The sequence below is a fragment of the Rutidosis leptorrhynchoides genome, chromosome 2 (genome assembly GCF_046630445.1).
Source record: "Rutidosis leptorrhynchoides isolate AG116_Rl617_1_P2 chromosome 2, CSIRO_AGI_Rlap_v1, whole genome shotgun sequence".
Taxonomy (NCBI): domain Eukaryota; kingdom Viridiplantae; phylum Streptophyta; class Magnoliopsida; order Asterales; family Asteraceae; genus Rutidosis; species Rutidosis leptorrhynchoides.
Window position 1 is genome coordinate 515,551,375 of NC_092334.1, and position 24,789 is coordinate 515,576,163.

The following is a 24,789-nucleotide window of genomic DNA, read 5'->3' on the forward strand; positions in this document are numbered from 1 at the left end:
ATTTTATCTCTCACTCGCAAAATTATTCAGCAACACCAATATTTGACTTGTTTAGTAGTTCTTCGCACTCCATCAGATGAACTACGATAACAACAGAAAATAAGTTTAGCATGGTTGTAAACGAGTCGAGTCGAGTTTGAGCACGACTCCTTAAATTTAAAGAGCTCAATTCGTTTCAATCTTATAATGTCAATCTCGAGTTTGGTTGTTTGAAATTAACAAGTTCAAGTTAGGTTTTTCAATTTGTTTACACACACACATATATATAATTTTATATTATATTTTAAACAAACAAATAACGAACAAAGGGTTTTTGATATAACGATATCAAAGTAACTGAGTAATTTTGAGGTTGAGTTCGAGTTTCGTGATGAATTATTTCTATTTGTGTATATATGTTTTTCTTGGCTTCTATTGATTGAGTCAACAACAAACGTCGATTTATTGACGACTTGACTGCCACTTAGAGCATAAATTCGGAAGCAATCTCTTTATCCGTCGAAGAGAGAGAGAGAGAGAGAGAGATGACTTTCTCTACTTTTTAGAGTGTATCACTCTGGGTGGAAAAATGACTTCTCTTTATTCAAAGATAGAGGAAGAGTTGTCTACATCTCACATCCCCCATACGCCACGCATGTGGACCATGTGGTATTGAGTTTTGTTGTTGTTGTTGTGTATGTGTGTTTTTCGTAAAAAAAAGTGTATATAAAAGAATACTCGTATAGACAGATAGACTTGTGAGTTTGTTCGAGTTCGATGTAAAAAACTCGAACCGGAAATCGATTAATAAAGAAACTCTAGATAATGCTCAAGCTCAAACCCGAGCTCATAAGCTCATTAAACTCATCTCAAATTGAGTCTTTAACGAGTGGATTTCGAATAGCTCATCAACTTTTTTTTTTATTATTAGTGAGTACAGTATTATTTATTTATTTACCTATAAAAAACACAAAAATAAAAAAGACCCGTTTTGTAAAAAGAATCAGACGCTAATTTCGGGGGGATTGAAGGAACCGCGTTCATCGTGTCCGTTTGAATCAAAGGTCTGATGATGTTTAACAAACAAGTCGAATCTATCTATACTACTCCTTAATAAATTACTGTATTATCCAACATGTCTTACAGTATGTATGTTTCCTCACTCATTCCCTTGAACTAATCAATAATCAAAACCCATGATATTTAAATTAATTTAAAATTAAAATTAAATGTTTAGGACTAATTCAACATCTGTCCCACTCATTTGAATCCTCCATAGCTATCTGGTAAGTATCCATTTGTCTTATTCTTATCAAGATCTCTTAACCCTTTTTCATTTCTAGTACTAATTATTAGATTTAGATGCTTTGACCATTCCCCTTTTATTTCAACATTTCAATTTTTGTTTGACTTTTGATTGCCAATTCTTTAGTCTTCCAATTTCAATTTCAATTTCAATTTCAATTTCAATTTCAATTACAATTACAATTACAATTTATGTATATGTATATATACTGCTTGTAGCTGTTAGTTATTGATATAATAAATTGGTAATGTTTATAGAAGCTGAATTAAATTGTAGCTCAGTTGAATATTGCTTTGTTACTGGTAATTTGAGTTGAGATTATGATGTTGTTTTGATTATATTAGAGTCAATTGAAGTGGGTTTGACTTTAATTTGACGGGTCTTAGATAAAGTTTAGATCTTTGTTTGATTGAGCTTAAAACTTGATGAAAGATTGGATCTTTTTGTTTGAGAAATTCAACTTATGATCTTGCTTTGACAATCCTGGAGTGAATTAAACTGGGGTTGATTTTTTTTTTTTTTTTTTTTTTTTGGGTATTTGATAAAGTTTGGATCTTTGTTTGGTTGGGCAAAATGCTCGGTGAAATATTGAATCTTTATGTTTAAGAAGTTAACATATTATTATCTTGTTTTGACAATCTTGGACTGAATTGAAGTGGGTTTTGACTTTAAATTCTTGGGTGTTTTATAGTGAAGTTTAGGATCATTTGAGCAAACTTTGTGGAAAAATTGGATCTTTATGTTGAAAAAGTAGAAAAAGAGGTATCTTGAATCTTGAAAAGTGATTTGAGGCACAATGGGGAATACTTGTGTTGGACCAAATATTTCGAAAAACGGATTTATTCAGTCAGTTTCAGCTGCAATGTGGAGAACCCCACCCGAAGATGTTCAAACGACCCGTTATGGGGAATCTTCAACTCATAGCAAACAACCCGAATCCCCTTTACCCGTTCAAGAACCACCTGAACAAATGCAAATCCCAAAACCTGAAAAGAAGAAAGAAGAACAGCCTGCGAAACCCAAAAAAGTTCCGGAAATGAAAAGGGTCTCGAGTGCCGGGCTTCGTACAGATTCCGTTTTACAAAGAAAAACCGGGAATTTAAAAGAGTTTTTCACTTTAGGAAAGAAATTAGGACAAGGGCAATTCGGTACAACTTTTCTTTGTATAGAAAAAGCCACGGGTACCCATTACGCTTGTAAATCGATTGCAAAGAGGAAGTTGTTGACCGATGATGATGTTGAGGATGTGAGACGGGAAATTCAAATAATGCATCATTTGGCGGGCCACCCAAACGTCATAGCAATTAAAGGGGCTTATGAGGATGCAATAGCAGTTCATGTTGTTATGGAATTGTGTGCGGGGGGTGAGCTTTTCGATAGGATTATTCAACGCGGACATTATACTGAAAAAAAGGCCTCTGAGCTTACAAGAACGATTGTTGGAGTTGTGGAGACTTGTCATTCTTTAGGGGTGATCCATAGGGATTTAAAACCCGAAAATTTTTTGCTTGTTGATAAGAAAGAAGATTCACTTCTCAAAACTATTGATTTTGGATTATCGGTTTTCTTCAAGCCAGGTATATACTTTGAGTTATTTTGCTCAAATTTTTGGATTTTCGGTCTGTGTTTTCAAAATGCCTTGTTACATGTTGAAGAATCAAATCTAGATAAATAGACATTTAGTCGCTTATAGGCAGAAACTTTTGAAAACGAAATACATATTCACACACCTTTAGTATCTGTTGTTGAGAATTCAAATCTATCCCGTTTCCGTTTTAGTTACTCATTTAAATCTTTTCCATTCTCGGTTGGAAATCAAAAATATCGACCCATTTTCACATAAATAGTTTATTTTGCTCCCAAATTAGTAATCTTTTAAGATTGTGCACACTTTTTTTAGCTTTCGAATAACTGTTTTGCTTTCATAGGTGAAACGTTTAATGATGTGGTTGGCAGCCCGTATTATGTTGCACCAGAAGTCTTGAAAAAACGATATGGTCCTGAAGCAGATGTTTGGAGTGCTGGTGTAATCGTTTACATCCTATTGAGTGGAGTACCTCCTTTTTGGGCTGGTCAGTATGTTTTTTTTCAGAAAACGGTTATTTCAGTTATTTTTAGTAGTGGTACATATCTTTTACATATTACTAATTATACAAAACGTTGGATCTAGTTCATGGTTGCAAACGGCGGTTTTGACGGCCGTTTGCGGCAGTTTGGTGACTAGCCCATCCCGCCCATCCAAAAACGTCTAATTAGTCGGTCAACGCTAGAAAGTCAGGTCAAAGTCGGTCAAAAGTTGACTTTTTGTCTTGCCTTGTTCTAGATTCTAGTTAAAACGTAGATCCATTATCCTTTGATTAGATGTGATTCCCCTACAAGAATGAAAAACGCAGAATATTGAGGTAATGTGTAATTATGACAATGGAGTAATGAACAGATAGGTAATGTTAACTCTATAAAATATGAAAAAATGTTAACTTTGCGATGGAATGAAACTTTTTGTAATTTGAAACAGGCCTGGGGGCTAATCTCTAATTTTCTATACCTATTTGTGATATAATCTTTGTAGTTTGTACATATTCTAATTTTTCTTTTTTATAACTTGGTTATGGGCTTATGCGTATATAGAAACGGAACAAGAAATATTTGAACAAGTCTTGCAAGGTGATCTTGATTTCTCATCTGATCCATGGCCAAGTATTTCCGAAGGAGCAAAAGATCTTGTGAGAAGAATGCTTATTCGAGACCCAAAAAAACGATTAACTGCACATGAAGTTTTATGTGAGTCTCGTTCTCGCATTCCTTAACAATCATATATTTCCCTATATTATGTCAGTAAATATGGGAAAATAAGTCTCTCGTGTAATATTACTTTAAATTGACATGCATGAAATAGGTAAGTTATTTAGGTTACATCAAAACAGGCCAAGTTAACCGTGTACGGTTTTGACTTTTGACTATTTTTACAGGCCATCCATGGGTTCAAGTTGAGGGTGTGGCTCCCGATAAGCCTCTCGACTCTGCAGTCCTAAGTCGAATGAAACAATTTTCAGCCATGAACAAGCTAAAGAAAATGGCTCTAAGAGTAAGTTTGACTTTGTAGGCCCCACAGGCCAAGTATGCAGTTTTAGCAATGAAGTAAACCAGCATATTTCTAAAAGTTTGACTTTTGACTGTTGCCCAACATAAACGTATTTCTTTGAATCGGGACGGGCTAGTCACCAAACCGACGCAACCGCCATTTGCAACCATGGTTATGAATTTGAAAATATATCTTGTTGACTTAATATAGTCAAAGGGCATCATATAATTTTTTTTCTCTGAGTAGTGCGTATTTATTTATTTTTACTCTATCGTTGCAGGTTATAGCAGAGAGCATGTCTGAAGAAGAAATAGCTGGTCTAAAGCAAATGTTTCAAATGATCGATACAGACAACAGTGGTCAAATTACTTTTGATGAACTTAAGGCTGGATTAAAAAGAGTCGGCGCTAACCTTAAGGAGTCAGAAATTTACGATCTCATGCAAGCAGTAAGCCTCTAATCAAAAACAGTTATATTAGTTACGGAGTTACGGGTTTTAATTTATTAGAACTCTTTTATCAATCCGAGTAGCATTTTTAAAGTTGAAAAGTTTCTGGATAGGATTGAAAATTAATCACGGCTCGTTGTTTGTGAAACAGGCAGATGTAGATAATAGTGGAACAATAGATTATGGTGAGTTTGTTGCTGCAACGTTGCATCTGAACAAAATTGAAAGAGAAGATCATCTATTTGCGGCTTTTTCGTATTTTGATAAAGATGGAAGTGGTTATATAACTGCTGATGAGCTTCAACAAGCATGTGACGAGTTTGGCATAGATGCTCACCTTGAAGAATTGATTCAAGACGTAGACCAAGACAACGTAAGTTCTTCTCTACATTTCATATTTTATATTATAATATTAAAAGTATTTTTCTTTTTCTTTCTTTTTTTTAACGGCCAAAAAATGATTATAATATAAAAACGCTCCAGGGAGAAAATACAAAGGCAAAGCAAGCCATAAGTTCCAATTAGAAACTAAATGACCCCTATTTTTAATCCAACGAAAACAAATCCAACGAAAACGAAGTAATCTAATAACATCAAAAAGACTACTTCTATAACAAACAGAATCGTTAAAAACAATGCCGTTTCTGAATCTCCAAATCGCCCAAAGCAACGTAATCACCGAAGCTATAATACGATTCTTGATAGAAGCTGATAATCGAACCCCCTCAAGCCATTCAATGAACGTATCCCATGAAATAAATTGAGGCATAGAGCAATCAAGCCAAACCCGCAATCGATGCCAAAGATCTAAAGCCAACGAACATTCGAAAAAAACATGATCCCGTGTCTATACACCATTAGAACAAACCGGACAAACGATCGAATTAATCTCTAAGCCTTTCGAGGACAAATTCCAACGGACCGGAAGAGCATTTAATCTTAATCTCCAAACTTGAGAGGTTCTATGCAATAAAATAAAGGATACTATTTTTAAATCGCAACATAGTTTCACACTTATAAGTTATACCAATTGTAAGAAACATACCAAAAAACAGCATACTTCTATATTTTTACCAATCAGAGTAACCATGAGGTAAATTGTTGAGTTATGTTACTATTGTTTGTATAAAATGAGAATACATGATTGATGAAACTTGAAGTTATTATTATTGGTATATATGATGGCTTTAAAAGTATGTTGTAAATTTTGCTATTGTTAAAAGTGGGATAGGCTGTTCATATTTGGCCTAATTATCTCTAAAACAGATTTAGGGCAAGTTTTGACCCGTTTTATTTCAGGCAGATTTTTGACCTGTTGACAGTAAAACATCTCCCAAGTTGACCCATTAATGAGTAAATGGGTCAAAATTGCCACCTCTGACTGTAAGCATGTCTATTTTTTTTTTTATATTTTCTTTCTTTTAACACAGGATGGGCGCATAGACTACAATGAGTTTGTAGCCATGATGCAAGGAACTACGGCTTCTGGCCCAAAGAAAAGCCTTGACAATAGTTTCAGTATCAAGTTCAGAGAAGCATTTAAATTTTGAATATACTTTTTTTTTTTTTTTTTTTTCCCGGTCTCGTTTTGTGTTTTCATTTTTGAGCTTGAAGTTAATTTATTCTGCAAACTTAATTATGCTCTATTATTATGTATTATGATTACCAGTAATTTTATAAATGTTGAAGAGAACAATGTGGTTTATGGGTGTTTTTATAACCCTTCGTTTCAAGGATAAATATACATTTATCATTGGTATGTACAAGAACAAAACTATATATATCTTGAGAATGAATCACAGTGGATAAAAAGATATATCAAATTGTGATCCTATTTTTTGCTTTTATTTTTGCCTGTACAATATTTGTTGGCTGTTTTGTAATGTCTACTGACAATACACACGTGTTCTGCATCATAAAAAAAGTAGGAGGTAGTTGTTTACTAATGTTAGAACACTGATATGTTGTTGTGTACCAATATTTTATTTTTCAATTTTTTACAAGTTTAAGCTTTTTAAATGAATATGTGAATACGACATAAATGGTGACACTAAACTGTTAGAGGTGGAAATTTGGTTCTTGAAAAGTATGACATGGTAAAGCAGTATCATTTATCTACATTGCATTGCTTATCAAATGTGGAATGCATTAAGGGACAATTCAAAGTGGTTTTTGGGTATGTGGATATTAACAAATTGACTTTTAGCCATTGCCAATTTTCATTAACAAATATAGTACAAACAATCTACCTTGCCAATTCATAGATATTATTACCCCTTTTCTAAAATAACTAGTGAAATGACCCGTAAAATTACGGGTTTGTTTAATCGAAACAATTTAATAACATATTTTAAGTATTAAGTGAATGTAAATGCTAAACTCATTTATTTTAATGACCCGTTTGACTAAGAAGCTCGTCGCTATTTTTACAAATATATAGAGACATGTATTTTCGCATACATATCTAACGTAATTAATTTCGTAAAAAGAATCCATATTTGAATTTTAATAATATAATAATTATAATTTAATTATAATTATTATATTATAAGTAAATAATAATAATAATGTTCGCTCAAAGTTAAGTATTTATATTTTTAATAATAATAATAATTTTTATTAGTAATAAATGCCTTTCAAAATTTTTTACAAAATTAAAATTACAATTTAGGATAGATTAATATTTTCTTTTATAAATGATTTCGTATTATTTTTTAATTAAATTAATATATAATTATGACATCATAAATTAAAGGGTAATTAGCTTAATGATGATATCATCATTTTAGAGCTTTATATGACTATATAGATTACATCGTTTTGACTTAAAGTCATTATTTCTCAAAATCTGATTTTAAGTATTTTTATTTATGTAGTACAATATATATAATATTAATATGAATAGATTGGTTTTAAACCTTTTTTCATTCACCCAATTTTCAATTTTTTTTATCAAGTACTTCGTATTATATATCATAATAAATAAAAGGGTTAAGGCTACCAAATAATTTTATACTTTTATTTTTATTCCAGTGTAGGCTATATACCCAGAACCACTGTTGTAAACGGCGCCCGTTGCGACGCCCGTTGCGGCGTTTTGGTGACTAAACCGTTTCGACCCCGTCCCGTTTTCTTATAAGCCGGTAAACGGTCAAAAGTCAGGTCAAATGCAGGAAATATTGGGTCAACGCCGGTCAAAAGACAGAAATTCTGTTAAAATCGGTCATAAGTGTGTCAAAGCAATCAAAATTCACTTAGTTTAGTATTCCATTTTGTATTATATTTACGCTAATAGCAATTATAGGTACAAACTTTTCAACGAATGTTTTTTAGCTCTAAAATATGTGTAAATATATATTTATATATATATAAGTCAACATTAGTCAATATCCGTTTCGACCCCGTCTCTGTCCCTTTTTTCCATTGCGACATTTTGAGGTCACTACCGTTTCGTCCCCGTCTCGCGTCATTTTCAACCTTGCCCAGAACACATACTTTCAAAAAGTGTTATAGTGTAGGCTATTAGTGTCTGGTTACCTGCGTGTGTAGTCCCTAGGGCTAACGGACGTTAACAAGAAGCATTCATAGATCGAATTGATTAGAGTTTCACGTTCCTGATTACTACTTCAAGCTTCGTGTTGCATCAGATCGTGTTAAAATTCATCTCTGAATAGCAGATAGAAATGTCAAAGTTTACGAGATTTTGGTCAACAATTCAATTGGATCGTTTCTCAAATTTTCAAATCTTGATTTTAGTTCACGAATGTTAGGTGATGGAATTAGAACAACTTTCATGAAGAAATCGTATCCTAAAAACGCCTAAATGTTGACGTTCGTTAGCTTCAAGGACAGCACACGTGGGTAACTGCTCACCAATAGCCTACATTAAAACACTTTTTGAAAGTATGTGAACTACACATGTATTTTTTTTTGGATATATTGCCTACATTAGAACAAAAATAAAAGTATAAAACTATTTGATACCTTTAACCTAAATAAAATTATTTAAGGTCAAAACTGAAGAAAAAAAAATACTTAGAAAATTATAATGATAAAGTTATTTTCAGAGGGAGTGAATCGATTCACAAGTAAGATTTAGTTAAGTTTAGTAAATTCTTATCATATTAAGTGGCGACTTGACTGTTGCTTAGAGCCTAAATTGAACTTCAGACATGTTTAAAATTCATGGAAATTTGCTTCTATCAATTTCATGGCGCTTCACCTTTTTTTAACCTACTTATTGGTCGAAGGTCCATTCGGAAACAATCTCTCTATCCATAGAACATTGAGACATGAAGACTTTCTCTACTCTTGGGGTTTCACTCTGGGTGGAGAAATGATTTCTCTTTATTCTAGGAATAGGGATTGAGTTTTGTTTCATAATCGACTCGCATCTTGGAATGTGGGTCTTTAATCATTGGGTGGTAGACTCACCCTTTTAAAATCAATTTTAAGTAGCATTGGGATTTATTTCATGTCTCTCTTCAAATGCTTGAAAACGGTTTTAAAAAATCTAGAAGCAATTAGAGCTAGATTCTTTCGGGGTAGTAATATTTCAAAGAGAAAAATAGCATGGATCAAGTGGAATCATATTCTCACCCCGTGCTCTCATGGCGGGTTGAATATTGGTAGTTTAAAGGCTTTCAACTTAGCCTTAATTATTTAATCGCGTTGGCGATACATTTGCTCTCCGGACGATATGTGGGTCAAGGTAATTAAGTCCATTCATGGTACTAACTTCGATATGGCCCATGGTCATCGATTGTTGATGTTTACCACAAAGCAGTAGCCGAAAACATGCTTCCTCATAATTATTTTCATTTGAAGGTTGGTAATGGAAGAAGTGTGAGTTGTTGGCACGACGTGTGGTGTGGTTTGTAAGGATTATAGGACCCAAACAATAGAGTAATTCCAGAGAATTACCCTTCCACAATCGACAAACGAAAGAACAATAATTAAAGAATTAAAGACGCGAGATTTAACGTGGTTATATGTAATCGAATGTCGATTACTTTAATCCACGGACCAACTAGAGAGATTTTATTGATATAATTTGTAGATACAACCGAGGGTTACAATAGGATGCTTATATAGGCTAAAACACCTTGGATAACAAGAAAAAACCTAAATATGGAAACTGCTCGTCAGGCGCTAGCCGCGCCGCGCCATTTGAGGCCGCGCCTTAAAGGAAAATCTCCGGACAGATGTTTTTCCAATCTGATGCTCTGTTTCATGTGCTAGGCCGCGTCGCGCCTTCCAAGGCCGCGGCGCGCCTCCTCCTTTGTTTTGATATCCTTCACATCCAACAATCTCCCACTTGAAGATAGTCAAAACTATGACTCACATTTTGTCACCCCATCATACCAAACTAACCAAGATTGTCAAAGCACCCTTTACCGCCAAACTCCATTTGGGACACGCACACTCCTATCACATACGCCGGATAAGAAGACTTTCGATACAAGGTCTTCAACACTTCTTGTTAGAATCGAATCATCATCTCTCTATCTCCCTAGTCGGTCACCACCTTCTCATTAGTTCATGAGAAGACCCGTTGAAGCTATGCAAAACTTCAACTTGTCCATTGACACCACCTTAGTAAATATATCCGCGGGATTCTTCATACCAAGGACTTTCTCCAATATCAAAGTACCATCTTCAATATGTTCTCGAATAAAATGATACCTCAAATCAATGTGTTTCGTCCGATTATGAAACACCGGACTCTTTGCGAGATTGATTGCACTTTGGTTGTCACAATATAAGACACAATTGTCTTGTCTTTTACCCAACTCACACAAGAAGTTCTTCAACCAAACAAGCTCCTTAGAAGCTTCCGCAATAGCCATATACTCGGCCTCGGTGGTCGACAATGCAACACTCTTTGTAGTCTAGACATCCAACTAACTGCCGTCTTACCAACCATGAACACATATCCCGCAGTACTCTTACCTGAATCACCAAATCCACCCAAATTTGCATCCGCATAACCTCTAAGTATAACATTTCCCTTAGTGAAACACAATCCCATACTAGAAGTACCTTTTAAATAACGAAGCAACCATTTGACCGCTTCCCAATGCTCCTTCCCCGGATTAGACATATAACGGCTTACAACTCCCAATGCATTAGCTATATCCGGTCTCGTACAAACCATGGCATACATAATAGTTCCCACGGCCGATCTATACGGAACCTTTTCCATCTCCGCTTTGTCTTCTTCCGTTTTAGGTGATTGATTCTTCGATAACTTTATAGCGCTACCCAAAGGCATAGTACGAGCCTTTGCTTTATCAACATTAAACTTTTCTACTACTTTCTCAATATACTTGGATTGAGACAAGTATAGAACACCTTTAACACGATCACGCACAATACTCATTCCAAGTATTTGCTTAGCACTACCAAGATCCTTCATCTCGAACTCTTTTGAAAGCATACCTTTCAACTTATTGATCTCGAACATGTCCGAACCCGCAAGCAACATGTCATCAACGTATAATAATAAGATTATGTAAGAAGACTTGAATTTATTTAAGTAACAACAATGGTCCGCTTCACATTTTACAAAACCAACCTTCTTCATAAACTCATCAAATCTCAAGTACCATTGCCGAGGTGCTTGCTTCAATCCATACAAACTTTTCTTTAACATACAAACCCACTTCTCTTTACCCTTTACCTCAAAGTCCTCGGGTTGCCTCATGTAGATCTCCTCATCAAGATCCCCGTGTAAGAATGCGGTCTTCACATCTAGTTGTTGTAGATGTAAGTCCTCGTATGCGACCAACGAAAGCACCAAACGAATAGTAGTCATCTTCACCACCGGTGAAATATCTCTTGGTAATCAACCCCTTTCCTTTGTTGAAACCCTTTAACCACTAACTGTTCTTTGTATCTCTTCTTGCCATCCGACTCATTCTTTATTCTATACACCCATTTGTTTTGCAACGCCTTTTTATCATGAGGTAATTTCTCTAGTGACCAAGTCTTGTTCTTCTCAAGTGACCTCATCTCTTCTTTCATAGCAAGCTCCCATTGTATGGATTCTTTGGAATTTCTTGCTTCAAAGTAACTTTCAGTTTCACCGTTCTCGGTATAGAGCAAGTAGTTTGTTAATGGAGAATACCTAGGATTAGGTTTGGGCACTCTAGTTGAGCGTCTAGGTATAGGAGCAACCGGTATGGTTGGACCGGTTTCATTAGCCTCCTCATCACTAGAACTCGCACTATGTTCGAAATTATCACCGCTATCCGAACCATCGGCAATTCATTGTTCCCCGAACTCCCACTAGAACCCGCTAGATCATCAAGAGAAACATCATCAAGAATAACATGATCCAGTTTTTGACTCCTTGTTTCTGGTTTGCCATAGACCGAATCTTCATCAAAGGTAACATCACGTGATCGAATAACCTTTCTAGATTCATTATCCCAACAATGATAGCCCATCTCATCCGAACCGTAACCAATGAACGTACACTTCTTTGACATAGCTTCAACTTTATCTTTATCAATATCTTTGGTTTTCACATAAACATTACACCCAAATACTCTAAGATGATCATAACTAACCTTTTTACCTAGCCATTCTTCCTCAGGAATTTGGAAACCCAATGGTGTTGAGGATCCCCTATTAATCAAATAAGCCACCGTATTAACCGCATCCGCCCAAAACATCTTAGTCAAATCGGCATGTAGTCTCATACTCCTAGCCCTTTCGTTCAACGTACGATTCATACGTTCGACGACCTCATTGTGTTGCGGTGTTTCCAGTACCGTTTTCAACATTCTAATACCGAGCTTTGCACAATGGTCTTTAAACTCAAGACTACCATATTCTCCTCCATTGTCCGACCTTAAGCACCTGACTTTTAATTTGTCTCATTCTCAACCATAGCTTTCCACTTCACAAAAGTAACAAAAACTTCAGATTTAGTTTTAAGAAAGTAAACCCATACCTTTCAAGTGGCGTCATCAATGGAGGTGACATAATAACGAGAACCGCCATGTGATTCTACATTCGTTGGCCTAAAAATATCCGTATGAACTAGCTCCAATTTCTTCAACTTTGGTGAATTCTCCGATTTAACAAAAGTTACCTTCTTTTGCTTCCCATAAGTACATGGTTCGCAAAACCCTAGCTCTATCTTTTTCAAATCCGGAATCCTCCCACTCGAACTAAGAAACTTCATACCCTTCTCACCCATGTGCCCGAGTCTTCAGTGCCATAGAGTAGAACTAGCCCCAACGTCAATGTAACATCCCGCTGTTCACATACATAGATTAAGGTACATACTTAATTGTTTGTACGATTATATTTAATTGTCCATGTGATTAAATGACTTAAAGTGCTATTTCGATGTGTACGATATGTATATATATTACACATGTATAAGGGTATGTTTGACTTAGGAAGGTATTAAGTCGAGTGAGGCTTCGTGGTGAAGTCTAGATGTACATACGAAGCAAGTTTGGGGCATACGAGTCGTTAAATCAATATTTGGTTATGTTGTCGAAAAACTGATCAGCCATAGGCTATCGCAGCGCCGCGAAGGCTTTTGCCGCGCCGCGATGTTGAACCCAAAACAAGAATCAGGAGTCACGATATGCAGGTCGAAAATCTTGTGCATTCTCACGCCGCGAGGTTTCTGGTCGCGCCGCGGCATCTCACGTAAACCCGAATCAGGAGGCGTGCTAAATAGGATCGAGTTTTCCTTTATATGTCGCACCGGGACGATATGGGCCGCGCCGCGGCAGGCCTGCAGGCCTGACTCCGAATTCAGCTTTTAAAATGGGAAATCCAAGGGTAATTCCGTCTTTTTGCATGTAGATCTGATGGGAGCATTTAATCTCCACCACTTATCCATTTTATTCATTTCATTTCTATTTTCTTTCTCCATTTACTCTCAAAACATAAAATCCAATTGATTTCTAAGTGAGATTTGAGGGTGGAGATTTGTGAATCAATCCTTGGAGCAAGTATTAAAGTTGTTCTCCTCGTTCTTAGCTACGAGTGGATAGTGTTGGTAAGTCTTAACTCCGTATTTGAGTTTTAGTTAATTTATGGCTAGGGTTTGGCGATTTGAGACTTGTAAGACCCATTTGGGGACTTAATGGGTGAATTTGGGGTAATTCGATGTAAGGGAACCCAAATGAAGTTAACCTAGGGTTTGTTCATGTATATTGAGATTTGAAAGTGTTAATGGTGTTGTTATTCACTATTACACTTGTAAAATGATGAAAGAATTATTAATGAATTAAGTTTGACTTGATTTGTGAGTCTAAGTGTTAAAATGGGTCAAATAGGTAATGTTGACCTAGTTTGGGTGAAATGGGTATGAAGTACCCTAAGTTTGTGTTAGTTAAAGTTAGTAGACTATAAATCGCTAGCTTTAGTGATTGAATAGGAGTCTTGGCCATTTATGGGCGGTTTTGGTGTAGTTGAGCTATTTAATGTAAATTGGGTCATTAAATGCTCAAGTGTAAGTATGGTGGTTAGTTCCACAAGTTGTGTATTGAATGTGTACTTAATGTATTAGGTACTTTGCTTTGAAGTTTCGGAAGTACACAATCATCATCTTGGTGTTAAGGTGAGTGGAATAATTATGCGTGTACGTATATAATGTATTTATTTGTGTAGTGTGAATGTGGTATTGTCGCGGTGTTTAAGACACCACATTCTAAGTAACGAGTAGCATTGTCGCGGTGTTCAAGACACTACTCATTGTTTTGATTGACATGTGGTATTGTCGCGGTGTTCAAGATGCCACATTGTCATGGGAGTGGAATTGTCGTGGTGTTCAAGACACCACTCATTGTTTTGATTGACATGTGGAATCGTTGCAGTGTTCAAGACGTCATATTGTCATGGGGGTGAGTTAGTCGCAGTGTTTAAGACATCACCCGGGGGATTAGTGATTACGCAGTGTTTAAGTAACACTAATGGATGTTATGAACTCCGATGGTCTTTTCTGAGTACCGTTCCCTTGTACGATTGGTTAACCATGGTTGTGTGAATTGTATTTAGCATATTAAATTGTGAACTATATGCTATTAATGTTGCTAGCTTATCGTGAAATGCGGATAGTAGTTTATGCATGATGTTTGCATGGTTGTTGAAATGCTAGCTTGTATGCAGTATTGTGTAAGTGATTGCAAGTAAGTAGGTTATATATATGAGCATGTATAATTATTGCATTCACTAAGCGTTAGCTTACCCCTCTCGTTGTTTATCTTTTTAGATGCAGGTGCGGAGAAGGGAAAGGGGGTTGTTGGTTGCTAGTTCCCCATGTTGGTTTTGCGTTGAAGCTTTGAAGTCGACCTAGCGTTTTGGGTAGTTTATCCCCAAACCATGCTCGGGTGTAGTTTGGATTAAAACTATCATTTTAAATGGGTCGAACTTGTATTACATTTAATTAATGGCTTTCGAGCCTATTGTAAACATTTAACTTGTGTCATTGTTTGAATGGGTTGTATGTAACCGTTATTTTGGCGCAAATGGGTTATTTATTTTAAAATTTTTTTTACTCGTGTTAAATACGGGTTGGGTTGTTTCAAGTGGTATCAGAGCATGGTCTAAGGGATTTAGGCTACTTGAGATAGGTGCCTAGACTTAGACTTTATTGTGTGTGCGCTTTATGCGGGACTTGTAGGACTTCGGGTCGGATCGGGTTTGGTTAGTGCAAAGGATTATGTGAACTAACCTTGCGCTATTGGTTTTGTGTTGTATTTGAAATCCATCAAGCGAGATAGATGTTGTACTAGTAAGTTAATGCGAGATGCTCGCGTAACAATGACTAGCCACCATTGTTACGGGTGCAAATTGTGTCAAACAAGCGATGTACGATGATTGTTGAGCAAGATGGGGCGGTAAGGTGTATATGTGCATATATATATATATATATATATATATATATATATATATATATATATATATATATATATATATATATATATATATATATATATATATGTGTGTGTGTGTGTGTGTGTGTGTGTGTGTTATGTCTTTTCATTTCGATGTTTAACCTCTTTCGTTTTATAGAATGAAGATGAAAAACGGACACGACACCGATAATGGGGGCACGAGCGAGGACCCCGAGTTCACGGCCAAGGTTGAGGCCATTTTGAAAAGTCATCATGCGTCTTTCCTAGAAGATGTTTCTAGATACGATTGACGAGCAATTAGTCAATGTAGTAAAAGAGCGAATTAAAGTTGTCCTTCAAGAGGACAATGTTGGGAGACGAGACTTTTTTTATAAAAATTTTAAAGATGCTCAACCTCCTACTTTTGAGGGAGAACGGGACCCACTTAAGAGTGCCCGGTGGATCTCCGACATGGAGGGGGCTTTTCGTACTTGTGAATGCCCTCTTGATAAAAAGACGAGGTACGGGTGTAGTATGTTGAGGGGGGATGCTAAATTGTGGTGGGACGCAAAGATCCAAGTTTATGGTGAAGAACAATGCATGGAATTCACTATGGATGAATTCAAAGCGGAATTTTTCGACGAATACTGAACTTCGGCCGATCTTACAAGGCTTAAGGATGAGTTATGTTCCTTGAGGCAAGGGTCGATGGATTTGAACACTCTCAAATCTGTCTTCTTGTCCAAGACCCAATTTTTCCCGGAGTATGTCGGGAATGATAAAATGTTAAAGGAAGACTTCTATCGAATCTTGAATGATAGTTATCAAGAAAAGATTAGTGTAAACATGGTGAAAAGCTTCGATGAGTTGTTCAATATGGCCAAAGGTTTTGAGGCGCTCGTGTTGAGAAAGAGTGGCTTTACTTTTGGCAAGAGGAAGTTCGAAGCTACAATTCATTCGAACAAGAAGGGTAAGGGTGCAACCGAGAGTGTTGGTAGTGTGAAGAAAAGTGTTCCCGGAGAGTTCTGTTATTCTTGTCACAATTGTGGACGAAAGGGGCATATGGCCCGTGATTTCACCAACCCACCTTCTACAACCAAACTCACTTATTATAATTGTGGTAAAGAAGGGCACAAGAGGCCAGACTATCCCAATTTGAACAATGATCATGTTAAGAAATTAGAGAAAGCGGTGGGTACGGCTAGGGGTCGAAACTACTTGATGACGAATGAAGAAGCCAAACAATCCAATGAAGTCGTCTCAGGTACTTTCATGGTTAACTCTAGTTCGGCACGTATACTTTTTGATAGTGGTTCCGACTTGTCGTTTGTGTCTCCAAGATTTGTGCCTAAGTTGAATAAACCGCTAGCTAAGTTAAGTCATCCGGTAGAAGTCGAAATAGCGGATGGTAAAATGGTGCTAGGGGTTGATGTTTGTGAAAATTGTAATGTTGTGTTTGGTACCGAAACTTTTGAAATCGATCTCATTCCGATGACTTTGGGTGATTTTGATATTGTTGTTGGTATGGATTGGCTCGATCGTAATAGAGCCGATATTGCATGCCATGATAAATTCGTTCGTGTGAAGACCCCAAGTGGGGGAGAGTTAATTATTCATGGCGATAAGCGAAGAAGACTTGTGCCGATATGCACTTTTGCACGGGCACGTCGTTTCCTTGTTAGTGGTGGAATGGCTTTCCTTGCCCATGTTGTTGATACTCGTGATGAGCCACCACCCATTCGTGAAATTCCGGTGGTAAATGAATTTGAAGACGTTTTTCCGGATGAGTTACCAGGTGTTCCGGCGGAAAGACAAGTTGAATTTCGCATTGAGTTGGTTCCGGGGGCTACCCCCATTGCTAAAACTCCTTATCGTTTAGCACCGACGAAAATGCAAGAGTTGTTAAATCAAACCCAAGAGTTGCTTGAAAAGGGTTTTATTCGCCCGAGCTCCTCGCCATGGGGTGCTCCGATTTTATTTGTGAAGAAGAAGGATGGTAGTATTCGGATGTGCATCAACTATCGGGAGTTGAACAAAGTGACGATCAAGAATCGTTATCCATTGCCTTGGATTGACGATTTGTTTGACCAACTCCAAGGTGCAACGTATTTTTCTAAGATTGACTTACTGTCCGGCTATCACCAAGTGCGGGTCCGTGAGGAAGATATAGAGAAGACGGCTTTCCAAACTCGTTACGGGCATTTTGAGTTTGTGGTTATGCCTTTTGGTCTTACGAATGCACCGGCGACATTCATGGATCTCATGAACCGAGTGTACCAACCTATGTTGGACAAGTCGGTAATTGTGTTCATTGACGACATACTTGTTTATTCTAAGAGTATGAAGGAACATTAGCACCATTTGCGTGAAGTGTTGAAGACGTTACAGAAGGAGAAGTTGTATGCTAAATTCTCCAAATGTGAATTTTGGCTAAGGGAAGTTCAATTCCTTGGGCATATTGTGAATAAAGAAGGTATTCAAGTAGATTCGGGGAAGATAGAAACGGTGAAGAGTTGGGGAAAATCGACTACGCCTACGAAAATTCGGAGTTTTCTCGGGTTGACCGGTTATTATCGTCGGTTTATCCAAGACTTTTCTAAAATTGCTTCTCCTTTGACGAAGTTAACTAGGAAGAACGTGAGGTTTAATTGGGAAAACGAGCAAGAAATTGCTTTCCAATTATTGAAGGAGAAATTGTGTCAAGCTCCGGTGTTAGTATTACCGGAAGGAATTGAAGATATGACGGTTTATTGTGATGCTTCATTAAATGGAATCGGGTGTGTTCTAATGCAAAGAGGTAAAGTCATCGCTTACTCCTCTCGACAATTAAAGGAACACGAAAAGAGATACCCGACTCATGATCTTGAATTGGCAGCGGTGGTACATGCGTTGAAAATTTGGCGCCACTACTTGTATGGTGTCAAGTGTACGATTTATTCGGATCATAAGAGTTTGAAACACCTCTTTAACCAACGAGATTTGAATTATCATCAACGTAGGTGGATGGATGTGGTAAAGGATTATGATTGCGAAATACTTTATCATTCGGGTAAGGCGAATGTGGTCGCGGATGCTTTAAGTCGGAAGAGTCAACATCCGACGATACGAGTAGGATCGTTACGCATGATTATTAATAACGATTTTCTTGTAAAGCTTGGCGAGACTCAAATTGAAGCTTTTGTTAACAATAAGCATGAGGAACGAATCGTGGGACAAAAAGAGTCCATTACCTTAGGTCCGCATGGTTTGTTATCCTTTCAAGGACGAGTGTGGGTGCCTAAAATGGGTGATTATCGGCGAGTGCTACTTGATGAAGCACTTAAGTCAAAGTATTCCATTCACCCGAGCGCGACGAAAATGTATCTTGATTTGAGGAAAGAGTATTGGTGGTCGGGCATGAAACGTGATGTTGTTAAATATGTTGAACAATGCGTCACGTGTTTGCAAGTTAAAGTCGAACACCAAAAGCCGTATGGTACGTTACAACCTTTAGAAATCCTGAAATGGAAATGGGAGCACATTACCATGGATTTCATCACAAAGTTACCAAAGACGGCGAGAACCCAATATGATACGATTTGGGTGATAGTTGATCGATTGACGAAGAGTGCCTTGTTTCTTCCCATTCGGGACACGATATCGTAGGAGACTTTGTCCAAGTTGTTTATCAAGGAGGTGATATCGAGACATGGGGTTCCTATATCTATTGTTTCGGATCGAGATACTCGGTTCACTTTTCGGTTTTGGAATAAATTTCATGAAGATATGGGTACTCAATTGAAAATGAGCACGGCGTATCATCCTCAAACGGATGGTCAAACCGAACGTACGAATCAAACGTTAGAGGATATGTTAAGGGCGTGTGTTATTGATTTTAGTGGTAGTTGGGATGAGCACTTACCATTAGTGGAATTCTCGTACAATAATAGTTACCACACTAGTATTAGAATGCCACCTTATGAGATGCTTTATGGGCGTAGGTGTCGAACTCCTATTTGTTGGGGTGAAGTGAGACAACGAGAAATCGGGAGTACCGATTTGGTCCTAGAGACGAATAGTAAAATTGAGATGATTCGGGCTCGACTTAAGTGTAGTGACCCGAACTTTTCCATGTTTATATATATTAATTGAGATTGATATTTACATGATTAAATGTTTCCAACATGTTAAGCAATCAAACTTGTTAAGACTTGATTAATTGAAATATGTTTCATATAGACAATTGACCACCCAAGTTGACCGGTGATTCACGAACGTTAAAACTTGTAAAAACTATATGATGACATATATATGGATATATATATAGTTAACATGATACTATGATAAGTAAACATATCATTAAGTATATTAACAATGAACTACATATGTAAAAACAAGACTACTAACTTAATGATTTTTAAACGAGACATATATGTAACGATTATCGTTGTAAAGACATTTAATGTATATATATCATATTAAGAGATATTCATACATGATAATATCATGATAATATAATAATTTAAAATCTCATTTGATATTATAAACATTGGGTTAACAACATTTAACAAGATCGTTAACCTAAAGGTTTCAAAACAACACTTACATGTAACGACTAACGATGACTTAACGACTCAGTTAAAATGTATATACATGTAGTGTTTTAATATGTATTTATACACTTTTGAAAGACTTCAATACACTTATCAAAATACTTCTACTTAACAAAAATGCTTACAATTACATCCTCGTTCAGTTTCATCAACAATTCTACTCGTATGCACCCGTATTCGTACTCGTACAATACACAGCTTTTAGATGTATGTACTATTGGTATATACACTCCAATGATCAGCTCTTAGCAGCCCATGTGAGTCACCTAACACATGTGGGAACCATCATTTGGCAACTAGCATGAAATATCTCATAAAATTACAAAAATATGAGTAATCATTCATGACTTATTTACATGAAAATAAAATTACATATCCTTTATATCTAATCCATACACCAACGACCAAAAACACCTACAAACACTTTCATTCTTCAATTTTATTCATCTAATTGATCTCTCTCAAGTTCTATCTTCAAGTTCTAAGTGTTCTTCATAAATTCCAAAAGTTCTAGTTTCATAAAATCAAGAATACTTTCAAGTTTGCTAGCTCACTTCCAATCTTGTAAGGTGATCATCCAACCTCAAGAAATCTTTGTTTCTTACAGTAGGTTATCATTCTAATACAAGGTAATAATCATATTCAAACTTTGGTTCAATTTCTATAACTATAACAATCTTATTTCAAGTGATGATCTTACTTGAACTTGTTTTCGTATCATGATTCTGCTTCAAGAACTTCGAGCCATCCAAGGATCCATTGAAGCTAGATCCATTTTTCTCTTTTCCATTAGGTTTATCCAAGGAAATTAAGGTAGTAATGATGTTTATAACATCATTCGATTCATACATATAAAGCTATCTTATTCGAAGGTTTAAACTTGTAATCACTAGAACATAGTTTAGTTAATTCTAAACTTGTTCGCAAACAAAAGTTAATCCTTCTAACTTGACTTTTAAAATCAACTAAACACATGTTCTATATCTATATGATATGCTAACTTAATGATTTAAAACCTGGAAACACGAAAAACACCGTAAAACCGGATTTACGCCGTCGTAGTAACACCGCGGGCTGTTTTGGGTTAGTTAATTAAAAAATATGATAAACTTTGATTTAAAAGTTGTTTTTCTGAGAAAATGATTTTTATTATGAACATGAAACTATATCCAAAAATTATGGTTAAACTCAAAGTGGAAGTATGTTTTCTAAAATGGTCATCTAGACGTCGTTCTTTCGACTGAAATGACTACCTTTACAAAAACGACTTGTAACTTATTTTTCCGACTATAAACCTATACTTTTTCTGTTTAGATTCATAAAATAGAGTTCAATATGAAACCATAGCAATTTGATTCACTCAAAACGGATTTAAAATGAAGAAGTTATGGGTAAAACAAGATTGGATAATTTTTCTCATTTTAGCTACGTGAAAATTGGTAACAAATCTATTCCAACCATAACTTAATCAACTTGTATTGTATATTATGTAATCTTGAGATACCATAGACACGTATACAATGTTTCGACCTATCATGTCGACACATCTATATATATTTCGGAACAACCATAGACACTCTATACGTGAATGTTGGAGTTAGCTATACAGGGTTGAGGTTGATTCCAAAATATATATAGTTTGAGTTGTGATCAATACTGAGATACGTATACACTGGGTCGTGGATTGATTCAAGATAATATTTATCGATTTATTTCTGTACATCTAACTGTGGACAACTAGTTGTAGGTTACTAATGAGGACAGCTGACTTAATAAACTTAAAACATCAAAATATATTAAAAGTGTTGTAAATATATTTTGAACATACTTTGATATATATGTATATATTGTTATAGGTTCGTGAATCAACCAGTGGCCAAGTCTTACTTCCCGACGAGGTAAAAAAATCTGTGAAAGTGAGTTATAGTCCCACTTTTAAAATCTAATATTTTTGGGATGAGAATACATGTAGGTTTTATAAATGATTTACAAAATAGACACAAGTACGTGAAACTACATTCTATGGTTGAATTATCGAAATCGAATATGCCCCTTTTTATTAAGTCTGGTAATCTAAGAATTAGGGAACAGACACCCTAATTGACGCGAATCCTAAAGATAGATCTATTGGGCCTAACAAACCCCATCCAAAGTACCGGATGCCGCTTTAGTACTTCGAAATTTATATCATATCCGAAGGGTGTCCCGGAATGATGGGGATATTCTTATATATGCATCTTGTCATTGTCGGTTACCAGGTGTTCACCATATGAATGATTTTTATCTCTATGTATGGGATGTGTATTGAAATATGAAATCTTGTGGTCTATTATTATGATTTGATATATATAGGTTAAACCTATAACTCACCAACATTTTTGTTGACGTTTTAAGCATGTTTATTCTCAGGTGATGATGTTGTACGAGGTGTATATAAAATAGTTTATATTTTACTAGGAAAAACTATTAAATACGATACAATTTTACACAAGATATTTATTTATTTATAGAATGGATATACTTAAACCTTGCTACAACACTTATAGGCAGTGTACCTAATCGTACAGTAGTGTAGTTTTTAGTAAGTCCGGTTCGTTCCACAGGGAAATCTTTAAACAAAGCTCAACGCTATATTAGTTTACTTTTATAAAAATACAAATATATATATAAGTAATATTATTATTATAAAGGGGGGTTTTTACCGTTTAATGACCGGTTTGTCGATTTTAAGACTTTAGTCGCAGTTAAAACCTAATGTAAAATATAAAATAAATACAAGACTTAAATTAAAGCGTAAAGTAAATAACGATAATGAAATTGCGAATAATAAAAGTGCGATAAAATAAACTTACGATAATTAAAAAGTGCGATTAAATAACAATAAATAAGAGTGCGATAATTAGAAGTGCAATTAAATATAAAATAAAGGAAATTAAATATGAAATAAAAGAATTATGCTTATTTAAACTTCCGTAATCATGATGTTTGACGTGTTGATTTTAGTTTTATGCCCATGGGTTAATTGTCCTTTGTCCTGGATTATTTAATATGTCCGTCTGGTTTTTGTCCACAACAGTCCATCAGTCATAAATATAAAGTGCGAGTGTCCTCATCAAATTATTCTTATACCCGAAGTTAAATATTCCAACTAATTGGGGATTCGAATTGTAACAAGGTTTTAATACTTTGTTTAATGAATACACCAGGTTATCGACTGCGTGTAAACCAAGGTTTTACTACTTTGTTAACAATTACACCAATTACCCTTGAATGTAATTTCACCCCTGTTTTAATTATTCTAGTGGCTATTAATCCATTCCCGTGTCCGGTTAAATGAACGATTATTCGTACATATAAATACCCCGCCCATCGTGTCCGATTGAGTGTATATGGTAATTTATAGGGACGCCCAATTGTAAATCTTTATATTAACATTAACAAACTTTCATTTAGTTAAACAAATATAAAGCCCATTAATAGCCCATAGTCTAATTTCCACAAGTGTCGTTCTTTTGTCCAAACCCCAATTATGGTACAAAGCCCAATTACCCAATTTTAGTAATTAGCCCAACATCATGATTACTTCGTTTTAAATAAGCATAATAATAACTTAGCTACGAGACATTAATATAAAAAGGTTGAACATAACTTACAATGATTAAAAATAGCGTAGCGTTACACGGACAGAATTTTGACTTACACCCTTACAACATTCGCTAACATAACCTTATTATTAGAATTATAATTAAAATTAAAATTAAAATATAAATTATATATATATATCGTATAGATAGAGAGATAGATATTGTGGTGTGTAAAGAAAACGGATGCCAGAAGTCGCTTTAAATAGAATGTGGCCTGGAAAAGGGGGTCATGCGACTCGCATGAGTTTCCCCTTCCAGCCATGCGAGTCGCATGGCAAGAGATTCCAGCTCATGACCTTTTTTCTGATTGCTTGCCGACATAATAAATAAATAATATAAATATATAAATAATTTTAATAATTATTTATATATTATATTATATTTATATGCATAGTTGAGTAGATATTTTTGGTCCGTTGCGTCGGGCGTTTCTTCTAGGCTCAGGTCCCGGTTCCGGATTTTCGGACGTCCTCGCGTATTATTTTAAATCGCGTACTTTGCGTCTTGTAACTTGTACTCTTGTCATTTTGAGACGTTCCTCATCAATAATTTGAACCTTTTTGATTGAATCTTGTACTTTTTAGCTTTTTGGACCTTTTCGTCTTTAATTTGTCGAATCTGCCTTTTATCTCCACTTTTTAATATTTAAACGAATAGTGCTTGTAAATCGAACAATATCAACTAAAATCTTGTCTTTCTTGGGAAATAATGCTGTAAAATATGTGTTCATTTTTAGCCTTATCAATATTCCCACACTTAAGCGTTGCTTGTCCTCAAGCAATATAGTCTTGAAACACTTGAATCACTTCTTTATTCTTCACACTTTGTACATAAGTGACTTCAATACAGCGGTATAAACAATGATAGTAA

At 35.7% G+C, this 24,789-nt stretch overlaps 1 protein-coding gene across 2 annotated transcripts; it reads left to right on the plus strand.

Moving 5' to 3' along the window:
* Nucleotides 1-967: 967 nt before the first annotated feature.
* On the plus strand, nt 968-6,520 carry LOC139894546 (calcium-dependent protein kinase 1-like). 2 transcript variants are annotated; one of them, XM_071877901.1, is made up of 8 exons: nt 968-1,043; nt 1,977-2,862; nt 3,214-3,357; nt 3,914-4,066; nt 4,255-4,370; nt 4,648-4,815; nt 4,967-5,188; nt 6,246-6,520. In XM_071877901.1, exons 2-8 carry the CDS (start codon nt 2,082-2,084, stop codon nt 6,363-6,365), a joined length of 1,704 nt encoding a protein of 567 aa, XP_071734002.1. In that variant the 5' UTR covers nt 968-1,043; nt 1,977-2,081; the 3' UTR covers nt 6,366-6,520. The 2 variants fall into 2 exon arrangements, with proteins under 2 accessions (XP_071734002.1, XP_071734001.1); XM_071877900.1 differs by lacking the exon at nt 968-1,043 and adding an exon at nt 1,142-1,265.
* The last annotated feature ends 18,269 nt before the right edge of the window (nt 6,521-24,789 follow it).